This window comes from Dromiciops gliroides, chromosome 5 (assembly GCF_019393635.1).
Source record: "Dromiciops gliroides isolate mDroGli1 chromosome 5, mDroGli1.pri, whole genome shotgun sequence".
NCBI classification, from domain to species: domain Eukaryota; kingdom Metazoa; phylum Chordata; class Mammalia; order Microbiotheria; family Microbiotheriidae; genus Dromiciops; species Dromiciops gliroides.
In genome coordinates, this window is record NC_057865.1 from 61,277,164 (window position 1) to 61,302,756 (window position 25,593).

The 25,593-nt window shown below is 39.4% G+C and overlaps 1 protein-coding gene across 1 annotated transcript; it reads right to left on the minus strand.

Annotated features, from left to right (window-relative positions):
- Window positions 1-4,703: 4,703 nt before the first annotated feature.
- On the minus strand, window positions 4,704-25,233 carry LOC122729840 (uncharacterized protein C17orf98-like). Its single transcript, XM_043968932.1, has 5 exons — window positions 25,135-25,233; window positions 17,719-18,022; window positions 16,603-16,879; window positions 14,683-14,785; window positions 4,704-5,148 (listed from the first exon to the last, which is right to left on the minus strand). Exons 2-5 carry the CDS (start codon window positions 17,736-17,738, stop codon window positions 4,991-4,993), a joined length of 558 nt encoding a protein of 185 aa, XP_043824867.1. The 5' UTR covers window positions 17,739-18,022; window positions 25,135-25,233; the 3' UTR covers window positions 4,704-4,990.
- Window positions 25,234-25,593: the final 360 nt, after the last annotated feature.

The following is a 25,593-nucleotide window of genomic DNA, read 5'->3' on the forward strand; positions in this document are numbered from 1 at the left end:
TCAATGTCCTCAAGAAGCTTACATTTTAATGGGGGGAACATCATGTATAAGGGAGTGGGAGGCAGGGATGGCATTTTTGATCAAATGAGTTAACACATGGAAAGCATTTTGCAAACCTTAAAACTATATAAATGCTATTGATAGACTTATGATTGACATGTTCATCACATCAGCATCTTTTCTACCTAGTGGTTTGTTGCTGCCCTCAGTGAAATAAGATGGATCGATCACATTGTGCTAGATTCTCAGGACTGCACAAGTCTGTATATTGTGATATGTGTGTGTCCAGTTGTGATTGTGTTATAAAACTATAAGTCACCTTAACAATTCATTATGATTCTGTTATAGAAAATATGAATCAGGGCAGCTAGGTGGCGCAGTGGATAGAGCACCGGCCCTGGAGTCAGGAGGACCTGAGTTCAAATCCGGCCTCAGACACTTAACACTTACTAGCTGTGTGACCCTAGGCAAGTCACTTAACCCCAATTGCCTCACTTAAAAAAAAAGAAAAGAAAAGAAAATATGAATCTCTATTAAAGCCCTCCAGGGGAAGCTAGGTGGCACAGTGGATAGAGCACCAGCCCTGGAGTCAGGAGTACCTGAGTTCAAATCCGGCCTCGGACACTTAACACTTACTAGCTGTGTGACCCTGGGCAAGTCATTTAACCCCAATTGCCTCACTAAAAATTAAAAAAAAAAATAAAAAAAACAAAGCCCTCCAACTGTATTTCCTGAACATAGTTTTATTCATTCAAAATGCTTTTATGTCTCTTTCATTATATTTGGCATGAATAGTGTCAATTATGGGTTCCAAGGCCTTGGTTTTTTTTTAAGATTCCTTTCTAATTATTGGGAGACAAAAATTAATGACTTGCCCAAATCTCATAGTTCATATGGTTCTTTCACTAAGTCATTTAGTCTTTCTGAGCCTCCTGTTCCAGTAAAGTGAGGGAGGAGCTAGATGACTTCTGGATACTCAAAAGATTTTTAACAATTTCTTATTGTAAGGGGCCAAACTTATTATGGGGAGAGTTAATTGGGGGGCTTGCCGTAATATTGGGGTTCAGAAAATAATGAGAGACCTCTAGGTCCAAAGTTTCCTCCCTTTCAAGCTGCCTTTTTTAGTTATTTCTCCCAGGAGATTAACAGCCTCCTTTCCACAAACTAACCATGTTTTATCAATGGGAATAAAATTTACAACAAAGGTGAAGTTAATAAAGCCAGGGACAAGGGAATAGGGAAAGAGAAAAACAGATAAGCTCCCTGGCTCTAGCAAAGACTGACTCAAACCCCAAACTTGTTTCCAGCACAGCTAACTCAAAGAGCTGGCCTTGCTTCCACAAACTCACCACCTGGGGTCCATAGTTTTTCAATGAGAGTCAGCTGTGCAGTCCCTCTCCAGTACACTCCCGAAGCTCACCAGAAGGAAAGAGAGCTTCCCAGAGCCAGCATTCCCCCTCTTACTTTCTTCTTCCCCCAAAGGGGAGGTCCTTCAAGCTGGTTGGCTGAGAGTGGTCCCTTGCTGACATCAGTAGTACACCAACACATCACTCAGGGCTGGCCAGGTGTGGCTACAATCTAATCATCCCCAAGTAGATACTTAGTTTCTCATTCTCACCCATTTCAAACAATACTAAATCAATCAGGTGGGGCCCCTGGGCATCTGCTAAATTCCATTATTTTATCACATGATTCAGACATTATAGAGGTACAAGCAATAGAATGATATCTTAACAAGACTCTTTAATGTGTTTTGTATTTGTTTCTATAGTACTTACTTCAACCCCTGCCCCCCCAAAAACCCACCACCAAATGGTTTGGTTTTTGATTTTTTTTTTTGGCAGGATAATGAGGATTAAGTGACTTGCCCAGGGTCACACATCTAGTAAGTGTTAAGTGTCTGAGGCCAGATTTGAACTCAGGTCCTCTTGAATCCAGGACTGGTGGTTTATCCACTGTGCCACCTAGCTGCCCCCCACCAAATGGTTTGTTGAACTTTAACCTACTGGTCTATCAGGCTAGCTGTCTTTGGGAACACATTTATTTGATAGTTGTACCTCCTAAACAATAGAAAACCACTCTTAACCCACCTGGGATTTGTCATTTTAGGTGAAAATCTCTGTAGACTTATATTATTCAGACAGATAAGTTGGTGTGAATGGTCCAGAAATATATATTAATTGGGTAAATTTTTCATTCTCTTCTCAGAGTTGTCTTTCATATTTGTCTGACCCCTCCACTGAGTGACTACTTTTTACCATACTCTCAACTGTCTTTGATTTGACTACTTAGTGGATCATCCATATAACAAGGAGCCTCCTTACCCAGGTACCCCCAGTTAAAGTGGAGCCAGGATGTGGCTACCTGGGGAAAATCCAGAGTGTCCACAGTCTATCACATAGGAGTTTTAGATTGTGTTTTGTGGATTAGCTAGGATCTCTATCCCCCTCCTTAGGGTCCCTAATTAAAAGATAATTGACTTGTCAGGTGTAATAACATAGGATAAAAGTTAAAATACTCAAAGACTGAGAATTTTTTTTTGTCTCTGTATATATAGTTTCTAGCACACTTCCTGGCACATGCATGGAAGCCACTTCATAAATTCTAGCTGGCTGATTGACCAATGACAATACAAATTCAAAGCTAGAAGAACCCTGAGTAATCATCTAGACCAACCCCCTCATTTTTATAGAAAACATAAAGTTACCTAGGTACAAAATATGACTCTGGTTTTTATATAAGCTGCAACACCGAAAATACATTGAATTAAACATGGAAATCACAAAAAGTTTTTGTTTTCTGATAGGCAGAGTAGACAGAAACATTTAACCCTGATGTGACCATGTATGGAGGTATTGAGGGAATAGGCTATGTTAAAATTGTCTACTACTCCATTGCACTTTAAGGGTGACCTTCACATTGTTGTGTTGCTGAAACCCTCCAGGCTTTCTAGGAAGAATTAAGTCTAATGCAATATTATTGTGCTATAAGAAATGACAAGCAAGATTATTTCAGAAAGGACTGGAAAGACATGTATGAAATAATGTATAGTGAAGTGAGAAGAACCAAGAGAACATTGTACACAAAGACAGCAATATCGTTTGATGAAGAACCATTCTAACTACTCTCAGCAATGATGTGAACGACTTGACTATTTAAAACAATACAATTATCTAAGATAATCCTAAAGGACTATTGATGAAACATGCTATATACGTCCAAAGAAAGAACTGATATTGATGGAACAGACTGAAGCATGCTATTTTTCACTTGCTTTCATTTTTTTCTTTTAATCAAGTTTTCTTGTACAAAATGACAAATATGATAATATTTTACATGATCATACATGTATAACCCATATCTGTTTGCCACCTCAGGGAGGGGGGAGGGGAGGGAGGAAAAGAGGGATAAAAATTGGAACCCAAAACTATACACTAAAATGTTTATTATTTTAAAAAAATAATTAAGTCTGCAATGACTGTGGGTAAGGTACTTTAACATCATTCTGCTTCAATTTCCTTATCTGTAATATAATAATAGTACTATGTACTTCCCAGATTTGTTGTGAGGATAAAATGAAATATTTATAAAGCATTTTGCAAACCTTAAAGTGTTATATACATACCAGTCATCATTGTTATTGTTATTCAAAAATGAGGTTTGGAGAGTTTGGAAAATAACAAAAACTTGGCCCCAGAAATCTTCAAGGACTATCATAATGCAAGTAAGAGTTCAGAACCGTAACTAGGGTAAGGTCACCTGAGCTTTGTTCCAGAGCAGTGAAATTTAAAGGATACAAAATAATTATAAATAACTTGAGACTATGCAATTTAAAATTTTGTTACATTTTAACAGTACTTTCCTATTCCTTCAGCAGCATAGAAGCTGAGTGACAAGGATAATTAATCTAGGAAGTTACCGGTTGTTAGATACCCTCTACCCTCTGCTCTCTGCCCATTCCTTTCCCTCCCCCACAGCTACCCATACACCCATTGAGCTCCTCCCCAGGCAACTACTTCCTAAGCATAAGCCTCAAGATACCCCAGATTCTGATTCTCAACCTTCACGTAGTATCTCAGGGTCTCTCCCGCCTCAGAGTCTATACCAAAGATTTCTGTAACAGAATCCACACCGAAGGTGGTGGGATGGAGTGTCCTAAAGTCTTCTGTGGTTGATTTGATGGAGCATTTCGTGAGGTTTCCCAGCTATTGGTAGATGTCCTATCATCTGGCATAGAAAATCATTGCCTTCTGTTCTCCCTTTGAACCACATTTGTGATAATGGAATGTGATAGATGAGATTTAGCAGATGCTCACGGGCCCACCTGGAGACTGGTTTAAACTGATTGAATTGGATAAGGGGACTGACTGCTGACTGGATTACTGGCTTACCTCCCTGACTGGTACTTAAGGGCACTTAAGAAAGTAACTGTTCTCAGAAGCTAACAACTTTGAACTTTGACCACCTTTGGGTCCAGTGAACCGATGAATTTGAATGACACTAGCCAATCAGCTTGAAGAACCTCCCATTTCTGGAAAGGGAAGAGGAAGGAGGAAGCAGACACTGGTGAGAGAGCTCAGCCTCTTTGGCTGCGAGACATCAGCTTGGTGGCAGAGAACTTCACAGGGGAGTTTAGGAAGGTGAGGATTTCAGGCTATAAGAAATCTATTCTCAATATTTCTCTTTCTTTTACTATTTTTCAATAAACCCTTAAAAAACCTAAACTCGTTTACCAGTGATTTTACTCAGTTTCCCCCCAAAATTGGGAAGACAGATTAGAACCCACATTTAGAATTTTAAATTACATACCAACACGCTGGAAAGGATGTTAATTATTGCTTTAATGGGTGTATAGGTTCAGTGTATATCATCATATTACATGGATGTACATATGATTATCAGTGTGGCCTAAAAAATTCAGTGAATAATTGAACAAGAATTGAACAAGACCCAGGACCAATTTAAAAGGAACTCCCCCCCAGGTGTAAAGCTAATGAATTGGCAGGTGAGTTAATATCCCAAAAGTAGCAGGGATTTTGCGTAAATTTGGGCAATTCCTCCTGTATCCATAAGCACCATTGTATCCAAGGATTGGTTTGAGAGAAGAAAATAGAAAATCATGTCCTTGTATCTCTTCCATAGAATGACCTAGAAACAATTCACAAGAAAAAATTAGATTGAGTCTGTTTTAAAGCCATTCAATTTATCTATCCTTAGCAAATATTCATTACCTACCATGGGTAAGGGACTGGGTAGGCACTGGAGTAAAAAACTGCTAGGCATTGGAGTAAACAGATAAATAATAATAAACATTAAGCATTGTGCAGGCCAGTGTCAAAGTGCTGGTTCATGAGGGACCACCCCTCTGGACAAAACTTTCCTTTCTCCCTTTTCTATATTGTTATTAACATATTGTTTGCTAGCATAGGGTATTTTTGGCTGTTTCATCAAGCAAACCATACGTTTTCTGAAGAAACAAAGGGAGGGGAATGTGGTAAAAATTATTTGTGGTAAAAATTATTTGTAGTAAAAATTATTGGTGTTTTAGCTGACTCATTTGGGAGGGGCCACACCTGGCCCACCCTGAAGTTACATATGCTACTGAACTTAGAAGGAGAACTCTCCATAGGCAGTTTTTGAAGGACCTCCCCTTTTGGGGGAGGAAGATTGAATGCTCCATGTGGGAAAGTGGAGGCTCTTCTGGAACTCAAGCTCTCTCTTGGGCTTCTGCCCTTCCGGTGGTGCAAACAACTGTAGACTTTCCAGGTGTTGGTGAGTGAACACAGAGAACCCTAAATTCCTTTGAATTAGCTTAATTGAAATGATCTGGGGATTTCATAGGCTAAGTTTAGAGTTAAGAGTATTTATCTGGGGGCAGCTAGATGGCGCAGTGGATAGAGCACCGGCCCTGGAGTCAGGAGTACCTGAGTTCAAATCCAGCCTCAGACACTTAACACTTACTAGCTGTGTGACCCTGGGCAAGTCACTTAACCCCAATTGCCTCACTAAAAAAAAAAAAAGAGTATTTATCTGGGGGCAGCTAGATGGCACAGTGGATAGAGCACCGGCCCTGGAGTCAGGAGTACCTGAGTTCACATCCAGCCTCAAGACACTTAATACTTACTAGCTGTGTGACCCTGAGCAAGTCACTTAACCCCAATTGCCTCACTAAAAAAAAAAAAAAGAGTATTTATCTGTATTTATTTTTCCTATTTCCTTGTCTTTGATTTTTATTAGTTTTATCTTTGTTGTTTAATTAATTCCCAAGTAATAAAATCTGATCCTTTTGTGAAATAAAGCTTAAAGGCTCCTTTCTTATTGGCCTGGGAGAAATATCTAAAAAGGGCAGTTCAGAGGGGAGGGTGAACCTAAAAAGTCCTTCATATTTCTGGGACCCCAATATTTAGGCGAGTCACTGAATTAATGCTCTGTATATCAAATTTTGGTCCTCAAAGCATACATCCTAGTAGAGTAGATAAGACATATAATAAGAGACTGGCTTCAAAATCAGAGGAACTGAGTTCCAGTCTTGGTTCTCTCACTGACTGCTTGTTTGACCTTTATTTGTTCAAGCCAGTTTCCTTGTAAATAAAATGAGTGAGATTACATAGTCTACAGCATACTTTTCAGTTTTAAATTTATTATCCTATATTATACATAAAAATGCCAAGAACCAAGACTGATGCTCAAGATGAATAGAAGGAGAGGGAAATATTGGAGCTGAGGATATGAGGTGGCCACTACAACAGCCAGGTTAGAACCAGGGAGGATTTTGATTTATGGTGGTGGCAAAAAGAAAAAGAGAAAAGGAAAGGAGAGTCAGATTACACCACCATAAAGGAAAACAACTTTGAACATCTGAAGAAAATGGAATTGGGCAAAAATAAAATATTATTTTAAAAAAGAAAATCTGAAGAACATGATGAACACAATGACTCCAGAAGATCAAAGATAAATCATAATTTCCAATTCTTGGCAGAGAGATGATGAAGTAGAGCTGTAAAATTAGACATACCTTTTCAGGCAAAACCAATGGAAGGTTTATTTTGCTTGAGTACTATTACTTGTTAAAAGGGACAGCTTTGGGGGGAGGATAAAAATTATGAAAAGGAAAGGAGAGGGGGTTAGTTATAGTAATACCAAGAAAAACAACAACAATAAGCATATATTAAGCACCCATTTACTAGACACTTTGCTAAGCACTGGGGATACAAAGAAAGATCCAAAACAGTCCCTATTCTTTTTTTTTTTTTTACAATTTTATTTTCTCTTTGCCTATGTTTATTCCCTCGATTTATTTGTTTGTTTGTTTGTTTGTTTGTTTATTTATTTTAGTGAGGCAATTGGGGTTAAGTGACTTGCCCAGGGTGACACAGCTAGTAAGTGTTAAGTGTCTGAGGCCGGATTTGAACTCAGGTACTCCTGACTCCAGGGCCGGTGCTCTATCCACTGCACCACCTAGCTGCCCCAACAGTCCCTACTCTTAAGGAGCTCACAGTCTAGTGGGAGAAACCATAAGCAAACAACTACGTACAACCAAGATACATGCTGGATAAATTGGAGATAATCAACAGAAGGAAGGCATTGCTAGCATTAAGAGCAATCAATAAAGAATTGTAGAAGTTGGGTTTTTATCTGGTACCTGAAGGAAACCAGGGAAGCCAAGAGACACATGAGGAAGGAGAGAATTCCAGGAATGTGAGACAGCCAATGAAAATGCATAGAGTCAGGAGATGGAGAACAGCATAAAGACTGTTATCACTATATTGCAGGGTGGAGGGGAGAGTAAGACCCAAGAAAGGAAGAAGACAGATAATTATGGCTTCATTTATATTTGATACCATAGGTAATAGGGAGCCACTGGAGTTTATCGAAAGGGTGGAGTGACAGACCTATGGCTTTAAGAAGATCAATTTGACAGCTGAGTGGAGAAAGGACTGATAGAGACAAGGCAAAGAGAGAAAGGAAAGAAAGCATTAATGAAATGTTTAAAATAACAAAAGAGAACAGTATTAAGAAAATAGAATGTTCAGACCTCAAACTGTATTATAAAGCAGAAATCATCAGAACCATTTAAAAAGAGAAAAGTGGATTAATGAAACAAACCAGACAAGGAAGAATCAGAAATAAGTGAATTCAAACACCCAAAGCTTTCCAGGGAACACAAAAACTTAAATTACCTTGGAAAGAATTCTCAATTTGATAAGAACTTCTGGGAAAACTATAATGGTCTGGAAGAAATCAGACTTAGACCAACATCCCATACCATGTTCCACAACACATTCAAAATGGATACATGGTCTGAATATTAAAAATCATACCAAGAAGAAAAGCAAATTCATGTGTCTTTCATAGCCATGGGAAGGAGGTGAATTCATAAACAAGCAAGAAAAAATAGATTATTTTGATTATACAAAAGTGAAAAGCTATAGGAACAAAATTAATATAGCTAGGATAAAAAAGGGGAAGCAATCAACTGGGAAATATCTTTGTATCAACTACCTCTGATAAGGGTCTGATACCTTAAATATATAGGCAATAGAAATATGCATATATACTATATAATACAATATATAGCATATATAATATATATGTGGCTTTTGGTACATGCATACATGCATATATGCATGCATACACACCAAAAGTCATTCCTTAATAAAAAGAATTGCAAACTATTAATAGTTATATGAAAGAATATTTCAAATCTCTAATGCTATAAGAGCATCAAATCAAAAATACTCTTAACCTTACACCCATCAAACTAGCAAATATAACAAAAATGGAATAATTATTGGTAAAGGGATTGTGGAAAGATGGACAAACTAAAGTATTAATGGTATAGCACTGAAATGATAACAAGTACTCTGGCAATTTTAAGTGGCTAAAAGATCTGTATCCTTTGACCTACAGATTCCATTACTAGTCATATGCCCCCCCTAAAGACATCAAAACAAAAAGAAAGGTACCATGTATATAAGAATATTTAGAGCAGCACTTTTCAAGGTAGCAAAGAACTGGAAACAAAGATACCCAATTGATTGAGGAAATGCAAAACAAATTTTGGTACATGAATGTAAAGGAATAATATTTTGCTGTAAGAAATTATTAATGTTCTGGATATAGAGAATGGAAAAATTATTATGAACCAATTGGTTTTTATATATTCAAATCCATCATCATATACAACTGCACCCAGAGGAGTCCAGCAATAACAACAGCTCACACTGGTTGGTATAAAGTTTGCAAAATGTTTTTTAAATACATTAGCTCATTAGAGCCTCATAATAATCCTGTGAAGTGGATGCTATATATTGACATATATTGGTAACATATATATGAAGTGTATATGTGTGTATGTGAAGACCAATATATAAAATGATAAGAATGTAATTGAAAAGAACAATAATAAAATAATCAAAACTGACTGTTGTGTAATTATAATAACCAAGTCCAGCCCCAAAGAAGAGCTATGAAAAGACACCCCCCCACTCACTCCTTTAAAAAGTTGGAGGGGCAGCTAGGTGGCACAGTGGATAAAGCACCAGCCCTGGATTCAGGAGGACCTGAGTTCAAATCCAGCCTCAGACATTTGACATTTACTAGCTGTGTGACCCTGGGCAAGTCACTTAATGGTGACTTTTCTTTTCTTTTTGCCCTGAAAAAAAAAATTGGGGATCTTGCTGATGTGGAACATTGCATACAATGTCGGACTTTTTAATTGTGTGATTAGTTTTGCTGAATTGTTTCCTTTTTTATTCTTTGTTACAAAAGGTAGATTTTTGAAAGAGGAAGAGGAGGAAATACAGGGGGAAACATAGGTGATATAAAAACAAAATATACAAATAATTTTTTTAAAATAAAAGACCAAAAAGAAAGTAGGAAGGGGACACATAAGCAGGGTAGCTTTGAAGCTATTATTTTAAATCATATACATATGTATGTACTTAGTACATACATAATATACATATGTGCTAGTTTAAGTATACTGTATGTAATAGTTTCATTGGTTCATATACATCTTTTTTATATTTTTCTTTGTATATGGAATTATTCATGTTTGGTTTTTTGTCACTTATAATAAAAAAGAAAAGGATAGTCAAGAAAAACAATCATATTTGGTGATGACTTGGATGTAGGAAGAAGAGGGAGAGTGTACACAGGAGTTAATGGAAATATCATTAACAAAAATAAAAGGGGGGGCGGCTAGGTGGCGCAGTGGATAGAGCACCGGCCCTGGAGTCCGGAGTACCTGAGTTCAAATCCGGCCTCAGACACTTAACACTTACTAGCTGTGTGACCCTGGGCAAGTCACTTAACCCCAATTTGCCTCACTAATAAATAAATACATAAATACATAAATGAATGAATGAATGAATGAATGAATGAATAAATAAAGGTGCAGATTGGACGTGGAGGAGGGAGAGATTATGAGTTCAGTTTTAGACCATTCTTTTCCAGAAGTTTAAAAAAGGAATAGCCAACCACACACATGAAAGTCAGCAGCAATAACATATCCAATATGATGCACGGTGTGTTCTGACTGAAGAGAAAGTCATAAAATGAATAAGGATCCAGAATGGCATAAAGTTTTTGCCACTATATCATCAACTCTCCCATGGGGAAATAAGAGGTGGCCTTTTAGTAAAAAGGAAAGATCATTCAACAGGAAAGGCATCAACTGATTAATCCATTTGCTATTGGCCCATAGGGAGACACTTTACTTCTTCCTAAATTCCCTGATGTCCCTTCCAACAAAGGTCAATTATGTCTCCTTGGAGCTGTTATAAGAGTCTCTGAAAGGAGCCATGACTGAGAAGGCATTCTTAGCTATGGATATTAAAGAGTGATCTTTAGTTTCTCCATTCAGTGGAATAATAGGAAGAGTACTGGACCTAGAATTAGGAGAATCTGGGTTCAAATACTGCCTCTGACACCTAATAGGTATTTCCTAGAGCTGACACCCAAAGCTAAGCCAGTTGATCTGTCTTCTAGACCTCAGTTTCTTCATCTATAAAATGGTGGGCATAATAGCATCCACACTTCACAGGATCACTGTGAAGCTCAAATGAGCTAACTACTTACCAAAAAAACAAAACAAAACAAACAAACAAACAAAAAAAAAAAAACATTGCAAACCCTATACCAAGTAGTGTCAGCTGTTATTGCTTGGTTCCTCTGGTGGCAGGTGTCTTATGAGAAAGGAATTGACTGTGTGAAGCAAGAAGCCCGGAGTAGAAAGTGAATTGTCTCTGGAGGCAGAAGACCTGGTTTCCAATCCTCCCCCTCCCCCATTACTTGCGTGACCCTGAGCAGGAGGGGCTTTAGTTTCATCATCTTTAAAATGAGAGGGTTGCACAATAGCCCTTGACGTGACTTCCAGTCCTAAATCTACTGATCCCATGATCTAAGAACCAGAGAGAAGGTTCTGTGTCATTCAGAATAGCACAGTGCTGATGTTAATTGCTCCCACCCCCCACCAATTCACTACATCATTTAGTGTCATAAACAAAAGAATAATTAAAGTTATATTTGGGCCCTGATTAGGCACTGATGGGAAGGGATAATAGAAGGGAGGGTGGAGAGAATCTTTCTAAGTAATCGGTACATATGACTGATTAGGAAATCTGTTGACGGACTTATTTCTTCCTAGCATTTGGCCCTTGAAATAATTTTCTATGCGAATGTTAAAAGCCAGATGAAAAAAATAAATAAAGCGACCCTGATTACTCGTCTTTGTGCTTCAATCAGCAGCATGTCAGTTTCTGAATAAACTTTAATTCCTATGCTACGCCTGGAGACAAGGAAATTTGCACCACAATTTCTAACATTCCCCGTTAGGGGTCTTCAGAACAATTAGCAATTAAAATAATCCATTTTCCTACATTTCTGCTTCAAAAACAGTTGGCAGGATTGATTTGACAGTTGTGTGTGCTACCCCCAGTGAGTTCTGTTAGCTTTTGGATCCATCTATATAGTATCTTGCTCCCGATGCCTCGCCCTGGTGTAGAGATACACTGGACTTTTATACTACTAATTCCATGGAGAGAGACCTGCTATGCAGGAAAGGCTTTGAGTGCACTCCATCTCAGAAAGGGGTGGCCATCAGGAGCCCACTAGTCATCTTCACCAGAAGATGATTATTACCCGGACTCCTGAAAAGGACCCTAAGTCTCCTGCCACCCTTTCCACCTATAAAGTGACCCTGGGATAGTGACAGAAGGGGGGCAGGATCTTCAGAATCCTAGACTTCTTAGCTTATTTATAAATATTAGTTTAACTATAGATTCTATAAATGTGAGCTCAATTAATCAGTTAGTGATATCATGGACAGAATTGGTTCCATCAATAATAATCGCTAGCATTTATATAGGACTTTAAAGGTTATTTCATTTGAATTCCTCACCGTCACCCTTTTAAAGTAGATGCTAGCATTATCACCATTTTACAGATAGACCTGTAATTTTATAGAAGAGGAAACTGAGGCCTAGCCAGGAACGTTAAATGACCGAAGTCACACAAGGGTCAAGTGTAAGATCTAAAACTAGGTCTTCTGATGTCAGAGCCAGGCTTCTTTCATGAAATAGAATATTGCTTAAGAGACAGTAAACAACTAGTTTCTGGTGTGGGAATCATCAGAAGTTATTTGTATCTAATCATAACATCGAACAAATTGGATCGACCCCAAAATAAAATTATTTGTAAAGGCTATGGATGATGATATTCAAAACTATGGTTTTGGCTCTGAGGAAAATTCTTTCCCCTCACTAGACTTTCTTTCTTTCTCTCCTAGTTCATTTCTCTCTCATCTTTCTTCTTTTTTCTTCTCTCTTTGTTTTCTATCTTCCTAGGTTCTTTCTCATTCCTCACCTTCTCTCTCTCCTTTCTCATTTTTTTCACATCTCATGTTTCTCCTTTATCTGATCTTTTAAAATCTTTATTCTCTCCCTCATCTCTTCCTTTCCCTTTAAATTTCTTCAGCTTTCTTCTCTTATCTCATTCATTTCTTCCTTATTTATTTTCCTTCCTTTTCTCCCTTCCCTCTTCTCTCCCTTCCTCCTTCCCTCTCTCTCTTTTATATCTTTCCTCTATATCTGTCTCTCTCTTCTTCCCCCCTTTCCCTCTCTGTCTCTGTCTTTCTCCCTTCCTCTCTCCCCTTTCCTCCCCCTTCCCTTCCCCTCTCTATGTCTCTATTTTCCCCTTCCTCTTTCCCTCTCTCCCTCCCCCCACCTCCCTCCTCTGTCTCTCCCTCCCTCCCCCATCTTTCTCCCTCCCTTCCTCTTCCTGCTATTATTTCACATATATCTTAAGTAAAAATATTAAATAGGTGAGATTCATAGGAGACTAAATTTAAGCTTAAACACTGTTATCATAAGGTCAGGTCATCTGGACCAACAGTTTCAATTTGCAGATGAGAAAACAGATGCCCATAAAGGTCAAGTGATTTACTCAAAGTCAGACAGGTAATAAATGTTTGGTTTCTGGATTTGAAACCAGGTTTTCATGTTTCAATGATGCACCAAATGTATAGATACCTCAACAGGGTTCTTGTACAAGAAAACTTGAATAAAAGGGGAAAAATGAAAGAAAGTGAAAAACAGCATGCTTCAGTCTGTGTTCCATCAATGTGTTCTTTCTTTAGAGGTGGATAGTATATTTCATCATGAGTCCTTTGGGATTATCTTGGATCATTGTATTGCTGAGAATAGTTAGAATAGTTCTTCATCAAACAATATTGCTGTGACTGTGCACAATGTTCTCTTGGTTCTGCTCACTTCGGTATACATCAGTTCATACAAATCTTTTCAGGCCTTTCTGAAATCATCCTGATTGTCTTTTCTTATAGCACAATAATATTCTATCATCATCATATACCACAGCTTGGTTAGCCATTCCCCAATTGATGGGCGTCCCTTTGATTACCAATTCCTAGTCACCACCAAAAGAGCTGCTACAAACAGCTCTTTTGTACAAATAGGTTGTTTTCTCTTTTGGGGGATGTCTTTGGGATATAAACCTAGCAGAGGTATTGCTGGATCAAAGGGTATGCACAGTTTTGTAGCCCTTTGGGCATAGTTCCAAATTGCTCTCCAGAATGGTTGGATCTTTTCACAACTCCACCAACAGTGGATTAGCATCCCAGTTTCCCCACATCCCCTTCAACATCCAATAATTTCCTTTTTTGTTATATTTGCCACTCTGATAGGTGTGAGGTGATACCTCAGAGTTGTTTTAATTTGCATTTCTCTGATCAATAGTGATCTAAAGCATTTTTTCATATGATTATAGATGGTAGCATTGTTTTCTTTGTCTGAAAACTGCCTGTTCCTATCCTTTGACCATTTATCAACTGAGTAATGACTTGTATTTTTAAAAATTTGATTCAGTTCTCTAGATAATTGAGAAATCAGCCCTTTATCAGAGATACTTGTTTCAAAAATTCTTTCCCAGTTTTCTGCTTTACTTGTAATCTGGGTTGCATTAGTTTTGATTGTGCAAAAACTTTTAAATTTTATATAATCAAAATGATCTATTTTATATTTTGTTTTGTTCCTGTGGCTCTAAAAAAATTATACATTGATCTCAACCCCAAAGTTATAAGCAAATACTCACAGAACCAGATTCAGAACGAAATAAATCCTTGCTTTAGACAGTGACCTTGAAAGATGATAATTTTACTTTTACCTGCACCTGCTCTGTTCCTCCTCATGAGGTACTGGTCCATTGATCCCATTTTTTCTTTCCCTGCTTGCTCTTCCACCTCCTGGGCCACTACTCCTTTAGACCACTGAAAAGATAAAATAGGTATACAGGCACCTGAGAGAGTAGGGAATAGCAAACCTATACTCAGTAGATCCCTGACAGAGCACTGCAATTAGGCCTCTGATTTGGCTGTAACTTAACAGAATGTACTGACTCATAGTCAAAGCCTAATAACGATTTAATAGGAGTGGATCATGCAAGTATTCATCATGCCTTCCTCCTACCTTGATCTTCATTCCATGCACATATTTCAGGGTAGGTGTTTTCTCCCTCACACATTGCCACTTTTTTTCTGATGCTTTTACATAAAAATTTTCCTCAGAATTTTGCTTTTGTTTTTTCAAATTTTCATGACACCTTTCCTCGCCAACCAAAATACTCATAGCAGAGCATGATATAGGAACAGGAATATTGCATTTGTTTACCTCCTCTGCCTGGCAAGCAAGGCCTTCCAAACCCTTTCTAGCCTTATCTCTTACCTCTGTGTAATACAATTTTTTTTTTGGCAGGGCAATGGGGGTTAAGTGACTTGCCCAGGGTCACACAGCTAGTAAGTGTCCAGTGTCTAAGGCTGGATTTGAACTCAGATACTCCTGAATCAAGGGCCAACACTTTAACCACTGTGCCATCTAGCTGCCCCCTACAATTTATTTTTAACTAATATTTTAATTTTTACAAATTACCTGTTAAAACAATTTTAAGATTTTTTTTGTTTTGAGTTCCAGATTCTATTTCTACCTTTCCCCTCTGCTCCATGATATGTAAACAATCCAACATAGACTATACATGTACAAACATACAAAACATTTCTATATTAGTCATTTTGTACAAGAAGACAAGAAAGAGAGAGGGAGGAAGGAAGGAAGGAGAAGAAGAAGGAGAAGGAGAAGGAGAAGGAGAAGGAGAAGGAGAAGAAGAAGAAGAAGAAGAAGAAGAAGAAGAAGAAGAAGAAGAAGAAGAAGAAGAAGAAGAAGAAGAAGAAGAAAAGAAAGGAAGGAAGGAAGGAAGGAAGGAAGGAAGGAAGGAAGGAAGGAAGGAAGGAAGGAAGGAAGGAAGTTTCAGTCTATATTCAGACAATATCAGTTCTTTCTCTGGAAGCATATAGCATGTTTTATCATTAGTCCTTTGGGATTGTCTTGGATCATTGTATTGCTGAGTATAGCTAAGTCACTCATAGTTCATCATACAATATTGCTGTTACTGTGTACAATGTTCTTTTGGTTCTGCTCATTTCACTTTGCATCAGTTCATTCAAGTCTTTCCAGGAGGTTTTTCTAAAATGTCATTTCTTATAGCACAATAGTATTTCATCATAATCATACACCACAGCTTGTTCAGCCATTCCCAATTGATAGGCATCCCTTCAGTTTCTAAATCCTAGCCACCACAAAAAGAGCTTGTGTAATAAAATTTAGACAAACTGTACAAATCTTCAAAGTTCCCCTCCCCCCCAAAAAATCCTCCTCCTCTCCCACCTCTGTGCTTAATGCCCTTCTTACCATTCTACTCCCTCACCCCAGACATCCCATACTTCTTTATTCTGGAGCTCTCCACTGAATCTATCAATCATGTATGTTTATGGCTACCTGTGTCAGTATTTTATGTGGAAACAAGTTTTGTATCTCACCCTACTCTCACCCCCACCTCCAAGTGCCTAGCACACTATTTGTAGATGCTTAATGTTTCCTTGTGGTAGGATCGTGTCATGGAGCTAAAGCTGGAAGGGACTTCATAGGTCATCCAGTTCACACACACACACACACACAAGCACGAACACATTCACACACTTGCATTTTTGATTCCCAGGATAGGAGAACAGTCAAAGGAACATAAAGAACTTACTGAACCTCTTCCCCGATGAAACCGAGATGAAGCTTTGGCTGCAAAATAGTCAACCAGGTGTTGGTCCTTCTGAGCATTGTAAGGAGGAATGACACTATTCAAGTTTGGCAAGAAACTGTGGGTCCCTTTTGCTAAGCTGTCCACTGCAACACAATCCAGAATGAACCCTTTTTCCTTACACCACACGTCAGAGGCTGAAGAACCTGGTGGTGTGAACATTCCCGACAGACCCCATTTCTCTTTTTTAGGCATCAGCACTGCTTTCCAAGGAGTTGAGCTAGGGAGAGTTGGGGGTGTGAAGGAATAGAATTAAAAGCCAGGAAGTTGAGGCCTGGCCAGGATAAGTGTGTCACTGCCTCCCTGCTTTGCTGGCCAGTCTGCATGGGTGACAATGAAAAGCATTGTTGGTATACTAACAAGAAGGTGCTACTTCTTCTCCCCACCCATGAAAGAGGTTCATCTAGACCCAGCAGCTGGTGTGATGGATAGGATAATGGAAATCTCTCAGTGGGTCCTGCCCATTTCATACTCCCCCTTTTGACCTTTTGTGCTCCCAACAAAGGGGAGCTCACATGACTTCAAAGTTGAGCCAATAATGTTCCTGTCCGATGTCACTGGGGGCCTGGGAAACAGCCAACATGAAATAGAAAGATACAAGATGGTGGCAGGTGAGGAGATCTGATCTGGTCAAAGGATCTGCTGTTGAATTACCCAATGGAATTATTTGGGTCTAGTACCATTCAGTGGGGTAAATTGCAGAGAAAGGGAGTAGACTTTTTCCCTTGTGCTGACCCAGATTTTCCCTTGCTGGGCAGACTGGCAGGGGGATTTTCTGAGTCCCTCAACTCCAAACCTTTATGGACTCAGGAATTTGCTGAGTGACCTTGAGTAAGTCACTTCATAAGGTTTTCCTGTTTCTAATGGATGCAGATAACCCCCACTTTCAAAGCTGCCTCACTGGAATCTCCAAAGATTTATTTAAATAGCACTTTGTGTCTCTATTTAAAAAAATGCCACTGTGAAGTTCAAAGTATTAGTGTCTGGTTGGAGCAGCAGGGTCCGTCTGCTCCCTTTTTGAAGGTAAAACCCAGCAACCTTCCGTGGAGATCGACTGACCTTTTTTCAGGTGTGCTCATTCAGTGATACTTCCTCAGTGAGTTAAGTTCCCCTTTCCTTTCTTAGCTTTCAAAAGCATTTGGTTTTCATGCTCAGCTCAACTCTGGCCACTGGAACAGGCAGGCAGCTACTCTGAGTGAGGGGAGGTTGGAGGTTAGATCTTTCCAGCACAGGCCTCCCTTCTAGTCATGGTCGAAAGAGCGTTGGATCTGGGGAGGCGTTCAACAGTCGGGGGAGAGGACCCTTCCGACCTCTAATTCCCTGACTTCCATGCTTCTGTAGAACTGACAGGCAGTGTCACAACCTGAGTCAGGAAAACATGAGATAGAAACTGACCTCAGACATTTTATAAGTTGGGTGATTCCTAGGAACTTCCCTGACCTTTGGGAGTCCCAGTTTCCACATCTATGAAATGGGAATAATGATTAGGTTGCTGTGAGCCTCCTATAAGGACAGAGGCTGTTACAGAGGGGAAAAAAACCTCTGGCTCTGATATCAGTCACAGGACCTAGTTTCCAATCCCATCACAAGCACTTACCATCTATGTGACCTTGAACAAGTCACTTAGCCTCCATGGGCCCCTCATCAGGTAAAACGAGGGGTCATGCTAGATACTAGGTCCCTTCCAGTTCCAGACCTGAGCACTATGTATGCAAATGGAAGCATTCATTATTCTCTCCAGTTGACCACACAATCACAAACACCAAGCAACAATATTTCCTTAGCTTGATCATTACCTGATGCTGGTTTCCAGGAGCCCCAGGACAAACATTACCCAGGGACTCATTAAGGGAAAGGTCTATTTCATTTATTTTGTCTTCGTATTCCCCAGGGTCTAGCACAGTCCTTAGCACATAGTAGGTGCTTAATAAATGATTGTCATGGAGTTAAAAAAAATGCAAGCCACATTCCCTGCTTCCTTCTTAGGAAATGGTAGCCTTTGCTACAGAAGCAGCTGAAGGCTTCATTTTTCTTTAGAGACTTGGTTCCTGTCTGGGGTTGCTAATAAATCAAAAGCTCTAATTGTCTTTCAGAGATTAGTAGAGGGGAGGGGAGAGTGGGCATTTTTCAAGGATGTGAGTCGCTTGACAGCATTTAACCCTTTCTGACCCCTTACATCTTTTCACTGTTCATATTATTTGTTATCTTGCCTCCCTGCACGCTGGGGGCCCTGCTATTCTCCTCCAGCCTGCATGGGTGATAGTGGTCTAATTGGCACGTTAAAGGAATCCTGCAGGACTCTACAGAGCAGGCACTCAGCAAACAAGATGGATCCAGAGATGATCCAATTGGGTGCCAAGAGCTGCTTTTCATTTCAAATTGTAACTAGAGCTTACTGTCCTAAATGGAGGATGTCCATTTCTCCTTCCCTACTAGTGAACCATTTCTGAAATTTGGTCTGGCCACTTGATAAAAGGAAATTTTCATCAGCACATCCAAGTATTAGCTTGCTGAGAGTGATGGAGAAGCCATGTATTCAGTTCCTGTCACTTTTGAACAGATGCAAAGTGAAGCGAGTAGAACCAGGAAAACAACGAAAATACAAATACAATAACAACATTGTAAAGATAGACAGCTTAGGAAGACTTTAGAACTCTAATCAATGCCTTGAACATCCATAATTCCAAAAGACCCATAATGAGCTATGTTACCCACTGCTTCAGAGAAAAGAGACATACAGTTTTGGGGCATAGCCAATGTGGGAATTTGGTTGTTTTGTTTTAGCACTACATACTTGTTCCAAAGCTTTTAGTTGAGTTTTTTTAATGAAAGGGGAGATGTAAGGGAAAATACAATTTTTGTTCATCAAAAAAAGTCACGCACCCTTCCTTAGCTTCAGTTCACTCATCTATAAAATGAGGAGATTGGAGTAGATGCACTCCAAGGTGCTTTCCATTGCTCTCCATCTTTATTCCGAGCATTTCAATGTAGCCAGAATGTGCTATCTCCTACTAGGCTCCATAGAGATGATTTAGTGTTTCCAAATAAAAACTAATAACAATCTGATTGCCCTCAATATCTTTTATAAATTGAAAACTCCCTGAGGTTAGGAACTGTTCCTTGTTGGGGTTTTTTGTACTCCACCTGCCTCTTCCCATTCCCACACAATGCCAGTTTTATAAAACAGGGCTTCTTAAACTTTTTCCACTCTCTACCCCTTTTCTCCCAAGAAATTTTTATTTGACCTGGGTATATAGGTATATAAAATAGGGAGACAGAATCTTTTACTGTTGTCAATTTTTTCTTGACCCCCATATTCAGTTTCCAGAACCCATATAGGGTGGCAACCCACAATTTAAGAAGCTAGGATATAAAAGTTACTTAATAAGTACTTATTGAATTCCATTTTACATCTGTACCTCCCCTTTATCACCTATACCCCCTCCAAGATGGGATCTGGCAGAATGTCAGTGAGAAGAGGGCACTAGGTGTCATCTTCAGAGGACTGATTGTAGGGTTTAGAGTGAGAAGGAACCCCCAAAATCATCTCATACAAAGACCTTGTTTTATACTGAAAGAGGTCAAAAAACGGGAGACTTGACAAAGGTCTCTCATAATAATTTTCAAAGCTACTGACTGATATTTTATCCTTTGACTACAGCCAATAGTCAATCAGCAAACATGTATTAATCACCTGCTATGTGGCCAAGCACTGTACTGTGTTGTGTTCTTTCTACATCATGTTTCCTCAATTAATCAATAAGTAATCAATCAATAAACATTAAGTCTTATTAGCTCCATAAGATGGAAAAATAACTTCTGCTTTGAGTCTACTCATGAGTAAAGACAAATTAATGTTCCATTCTGGGCTATCAGCATGGCACAGTGGAAAGAAGCCCAGATCTGGAGTCAGAGGACCTGACTTTGAAACCTTACCATGACAGTTACTATGACCACAAGTGAGTCACTTAACCCTTTTCTCTGGGCCACTGTTTCTTCATCTCATCATCTACAAAATGAAAAGATTCATCCAGATGACCTCTAAGTCAGAGGTGTGCTGGTAAAATAGTAAAGACAGCTGGGGGATGATGGGGAGATGGATGAGGAACTGACTTCAGAGAGTGAGACTGACAACCATCAGATTGCTGTTGGCTTCTAGCTGGAACCACTATAGCAAAGCTTTATGGGGCTTGGTAGCAGATGAGCACAATCTGGCTACCTTGAAAAACTAAGATCATAGGTAGGAAGCTATGGAAGCAACCACAAGAAGCTAGATAGTCCTTTTGCCAATAAATATTTTTATTTAAAGTTTTGAGTTACAAATTCTATTCCTCCTTCCCTACCTCCCTGATGCAGTAAGCAGACATAGGTTATACATGTTTGCTTCAGTCTGTGGTCAATCAATATCTGTTCTTTCTCTGGAGGGGGATAGTATGCTTCATCATTAGTCCTTTGGGATTATCTTTGATTATTGTATTGCTGAGAGTAGTTGTCATTCAGTTCTTCAATCAAATAATATTATTGTCACTGTGCACAATGTTCTCCTTCAATGTGCTCACTTCACTAAACATCAGTTCATGCAAGTCTTTCCAGGCCTTCCTGAAATCATCCTGATTGTCTTTTCTTATAGCACAATAATATTCTATCATCATCATATACCACAGCTTGGTTAGCCATTCCCCAATTGATGGGCATCCCTTTGATTTCCAATTCTTAGCCACCAAAAGAGCTGCTATTATAAACAGCTCTTTTATACTAATAGGTTGTTTTCTCTTTTGGGGGATGTCTTTGGGATATAAACCTAGCAGAGGTATTGCTGGATCAAAGGATATGTACAGTTTTGTAGCCCTTTGGGTATAGTTCCAAATTGTTCTCCAGAATGGTTGGATCTTTTCACAACGCCACCAACAGTGGATTAGCATCCCAGTTTTTCCACATCCCCTCCAACATCCAAAATTTTCCCTTTTTGTTCTATTAGCTACCTTGATAGGTGTGAGTGGTATCTCAGAGCTGTTTTAATTTGCCTCTAATCAATAGTGATTTAGAGCATTTTTTTTATTGGACTATAGATAGCTTTGATTTCTTTGTCTGAAAACTGCCTGTTTATATCCTTTAACCATTTATCAATTGGGGAATGACTTGTATTTTTATAAATTTGACTCAGTTCTCTATATATTTGAGAAATGAGGCCTTTATAAACAAAGATACTTTTTGCAAAATTTCTTTCCCAGTTTTATTCTTTCCTTATAATTTTGGTTGCATTGATTTTGTTTATGCAAAAGCTTTTTAATTTCACATAATCAAAATTATCTGTTTTACATTTTGGAATGCTCTCTATATCTTCTTTTGTCCTAAATTCTTTCCCTGGCCATAAATCTGACAAACTGTTCCATGCTCTCTTAATTTGCATATGGTATCACCCTTTATGAGTAAATCCTGTACCCATTTTGCCCTTATTTTAGTATATGGTGTGAAATCTAGTCCTTTTAATCTGCATTATTAACATTTTCACCATCACTTTGTTAAGTTTAGACAATCAACAAAACAATAAATCAAGGCCTGGTTTGTAGCATTTGCAGATTTCCAAGGTGAGGATGCTCACACTGAAAATTTAACAATCAGTTCTCATAACTCCTAGCCCAAGCTGTTTAGAGCTAGAAATCCATGATCCTTTAATCCTGGAGTTCTTAACCTGTAGTCCATAAATTTGTTGTTGTTTTGATATTTGATGCTAATATTTCAACATAATTGGTTTCCTTTGCAATCTTATATTTTATTTCATTCATTTAAAAATGTTATTCTGAGAAGGGGTCTATTGGCTTCCCTATAGATGCCAAGGAAGCCATATTACAAAGTTAATAATCCTTGATAAAGAGGGCAGCTAGGTGGTGAAGTGGATAGAGCACCAGCCCTGGAGTCAGGAGTACCTGAGTTCAAATCTGGCCTCAGACACTTAACACTTACTAGCTGTGTGACCCTGGGCAAGTCACTTAACCCCAATTGCCTCACTAAAAAAAAAGAATCCTTGATAAAGCAGCGTCCTGTGATTATAGAATTTGACATAAGTTTGATACAACCATTCCCAGCCACAAGGAAGGAAGAGGAAATGTGAAAAAGTGACATTATCTGGGCCAGAGACAGATAGCAGCCCTGAATAAAAAAATTAAATGATCCTATGCATATTTTGGGGGGCTCCTTTTCTTCTCTCCCAATAATATGTTCTTTCAGTGATAGATAAAACCCAACAGGTCATGGCTCCATAGATCAATGGAACATCCAATTCAGTCTTCTGCCATATAGTACACTTACATCTATGATGGGACATAGCAGAGTCTAGTGGTTAGAGAGCCAGGCTCAGAGTCCAGATAGACTTAGGTTCAAAAGTGGCTTCTGATACATATAAGCTGTGTATACTTTATACATGCCACTTCATCTCTTGGTGCTTCCAGGTAACCAAGATTCTAAGTTGCAGATGTGGGGACCAATTTTTAATTGGGGAGTGCTAGTTAAGCGGCTTGCCGAAATATTGGGGCAAGGAAGGAGACCGGCAGCCTCCCTCAAAACAGAACAAGATTTATTTTAACAAGAACGAACTTTTAAAAAACCACACAAAGAGGATCAGTGGGATCAAGGGAAAGGAAATAAAATGGGGAAAGGGAAATTATAATACCTGAAAAAATACCACCGCCCAGGAATCAGCTGAAAATACACAGCAGAACGCCTGTCGCTTTCCAGCTTCCACCTAGAATGCCCAATTCTCCTCCCCCAAACCTAGAAACACCCCACACAGCCCAAGCCAATGGGATGGCCTCTCTGACAGTCACATGACTGCCCTCACTAGGCTTCCAATCATTATAATTTTGCCAGTCTCACGTAGGCATTGGTGCGTGGTGATGACGTGAGGTGCCAGAGCCCTGGCAATGGCTACAACCAGTGGGTGGAGCACCGTGCGGTTTGCGGAGTCCCCGGCCAGTGCACGCCGAGGCATAAAAACTTCAAATAACAATTAATTCTTTACACAGAAGAGCTGCTATTCTATTTGGAGGAGAGAATTTCCTTCTTGTGACTTCCCTCTACCAATGAAATTGCAAGTCCTGTTACCTAAAATTTTTTAATGATGCACTATTGCATAGCCCTGAATCCAAGAAGTAAGCAAGAAATGGCAGCCATCCAAGAAAAAGATGACAGGCTCCCAGGCAGCAAGCCATTTACTGCCTGCAAAATTTCCTGAATGACTCCTCAGTGAGGCAGAACCAGATTAAAATTGAAATGGAAAGTGTTGTCTGTATTTTACTGTGCTTTTATTTATTTTGTTACCTAATTTTAAAAATTATGTATTATTGCATATCCCTGAATCCAAGAATTGGTTTGAGACGACTGGTCTGGAATATATAACTGGTCAAAGGAAAGGGCACAATTAGAGATACTTTTTCAAATGCAAATATTTTAATGCCAGTGGAGTGAGACTTTGGACTTATTCTACCAACCCACAAATGTACTAGGTTGGGCATCTGAGCTCAGCTGTCAACATCTCCTCTTCAGAATTCTAGGGATACCCCCTGAGGGGCAGTGGTATGATTGTTCTGTTATTAACTTGGGCCCATATTTTCCATTGTGGGTCCTTCCAATTTCAACTACCAGTGATGAATTGAAGATATAGCAAGAACCAAAGGACAAAAATATCTCCCCATTGGGGTTATACCCTCCCCTCTACACCTCAGACTAGGTAGAGTGGACATATTTAAAGTGACCATTAAAAGCATTCCTCCCAACACCAAGTTGACTAAATATTACATAGCTGGACAGCTTCCAGATGGACACGTTGCTCAATTTTTAAGGACAGAGTCTATCTACCCTTCTAAGTTGATCCATTGTCAGGTGAGTTACTTCTTTTTTTTGAGGGGCAATGAGGGTTAAATGACTTGCCTAGGGTCACACAGCTAGTAAGTGTCAAGTGTCTGAGGCTGGATTTGAACACAGGTCCTCCTGAATCCAGGGCCAGTGCTTTATCCACTGTACCACCTAGCTGCCCCCAGGTGAGTCACTTCTTGACTCCTCCCACGCTTGGTCATTGGACTTCTGCATTTTTGAGATCTCACAAGGTCCTGTACCAAACAAAAGAGAACTGAAGAGGTAGCCTCATCCCGGACACAGCCCGGCCTAGGCAGCCATGGGGCTTAGCCTGTGTGGGAGGACACCCCATAAGAAGCCCTTTAGAGGCATTCTTATACGTTATGGCTAGTAAGAAGGAAGAGGAACAGATTTGGTCTGTTTGTGACTTTTGTGGGCACCCTCAGTTCCAACTCAACAGGCAAATAAAAGGCTTTCCTCACTACCCACTAAGTGTTTGGGAAACAGCCACAATACCTATAGATGCTCTGAATTGAATGGCAGAGTCATCTTATAGGCATGCCCAGAAGCAGCCTCTCTAAGCACATCCCTGGGTTGACACCAAAAAGAGCAGACCGAACTTACCTGGAGAAAGAGTAGCTTTCATCGGCCAGAACATTTCACTCTCCTTGGCACAGAGGGATTTATTTTGTCAAGTCGCATGTGCTGCTGTTAAGGCTCAAATCCTCCAAAGGACAGTGATGCCAGGGAAAGGGGGATGGGGGAGGGAGTACAGGGCGTTACGTTGCAGCTTTCAAACCCTGTCTAGGGCATACAAATGTTTTGCCCCAGTCCAAGTCTATTGTGAAATACAGGCTTGTTTGCTTTTCATCATGCAACTTTGCTTGATTTATGAATATCCATTTGTATCATAACATTTATTTTATATATTATTAAGTAAATATATTTATACAGTAGTAGTGGTAGAGCGGCTTCACCCCAGCTAGAGCCATACACAAGAGAACCACACAGTTGGTGAAGCCTCCTTGGGGACAGAGTTCGATTCAATTGACAGCCTGGTGGGGTGACAGTGATTTTGGACAA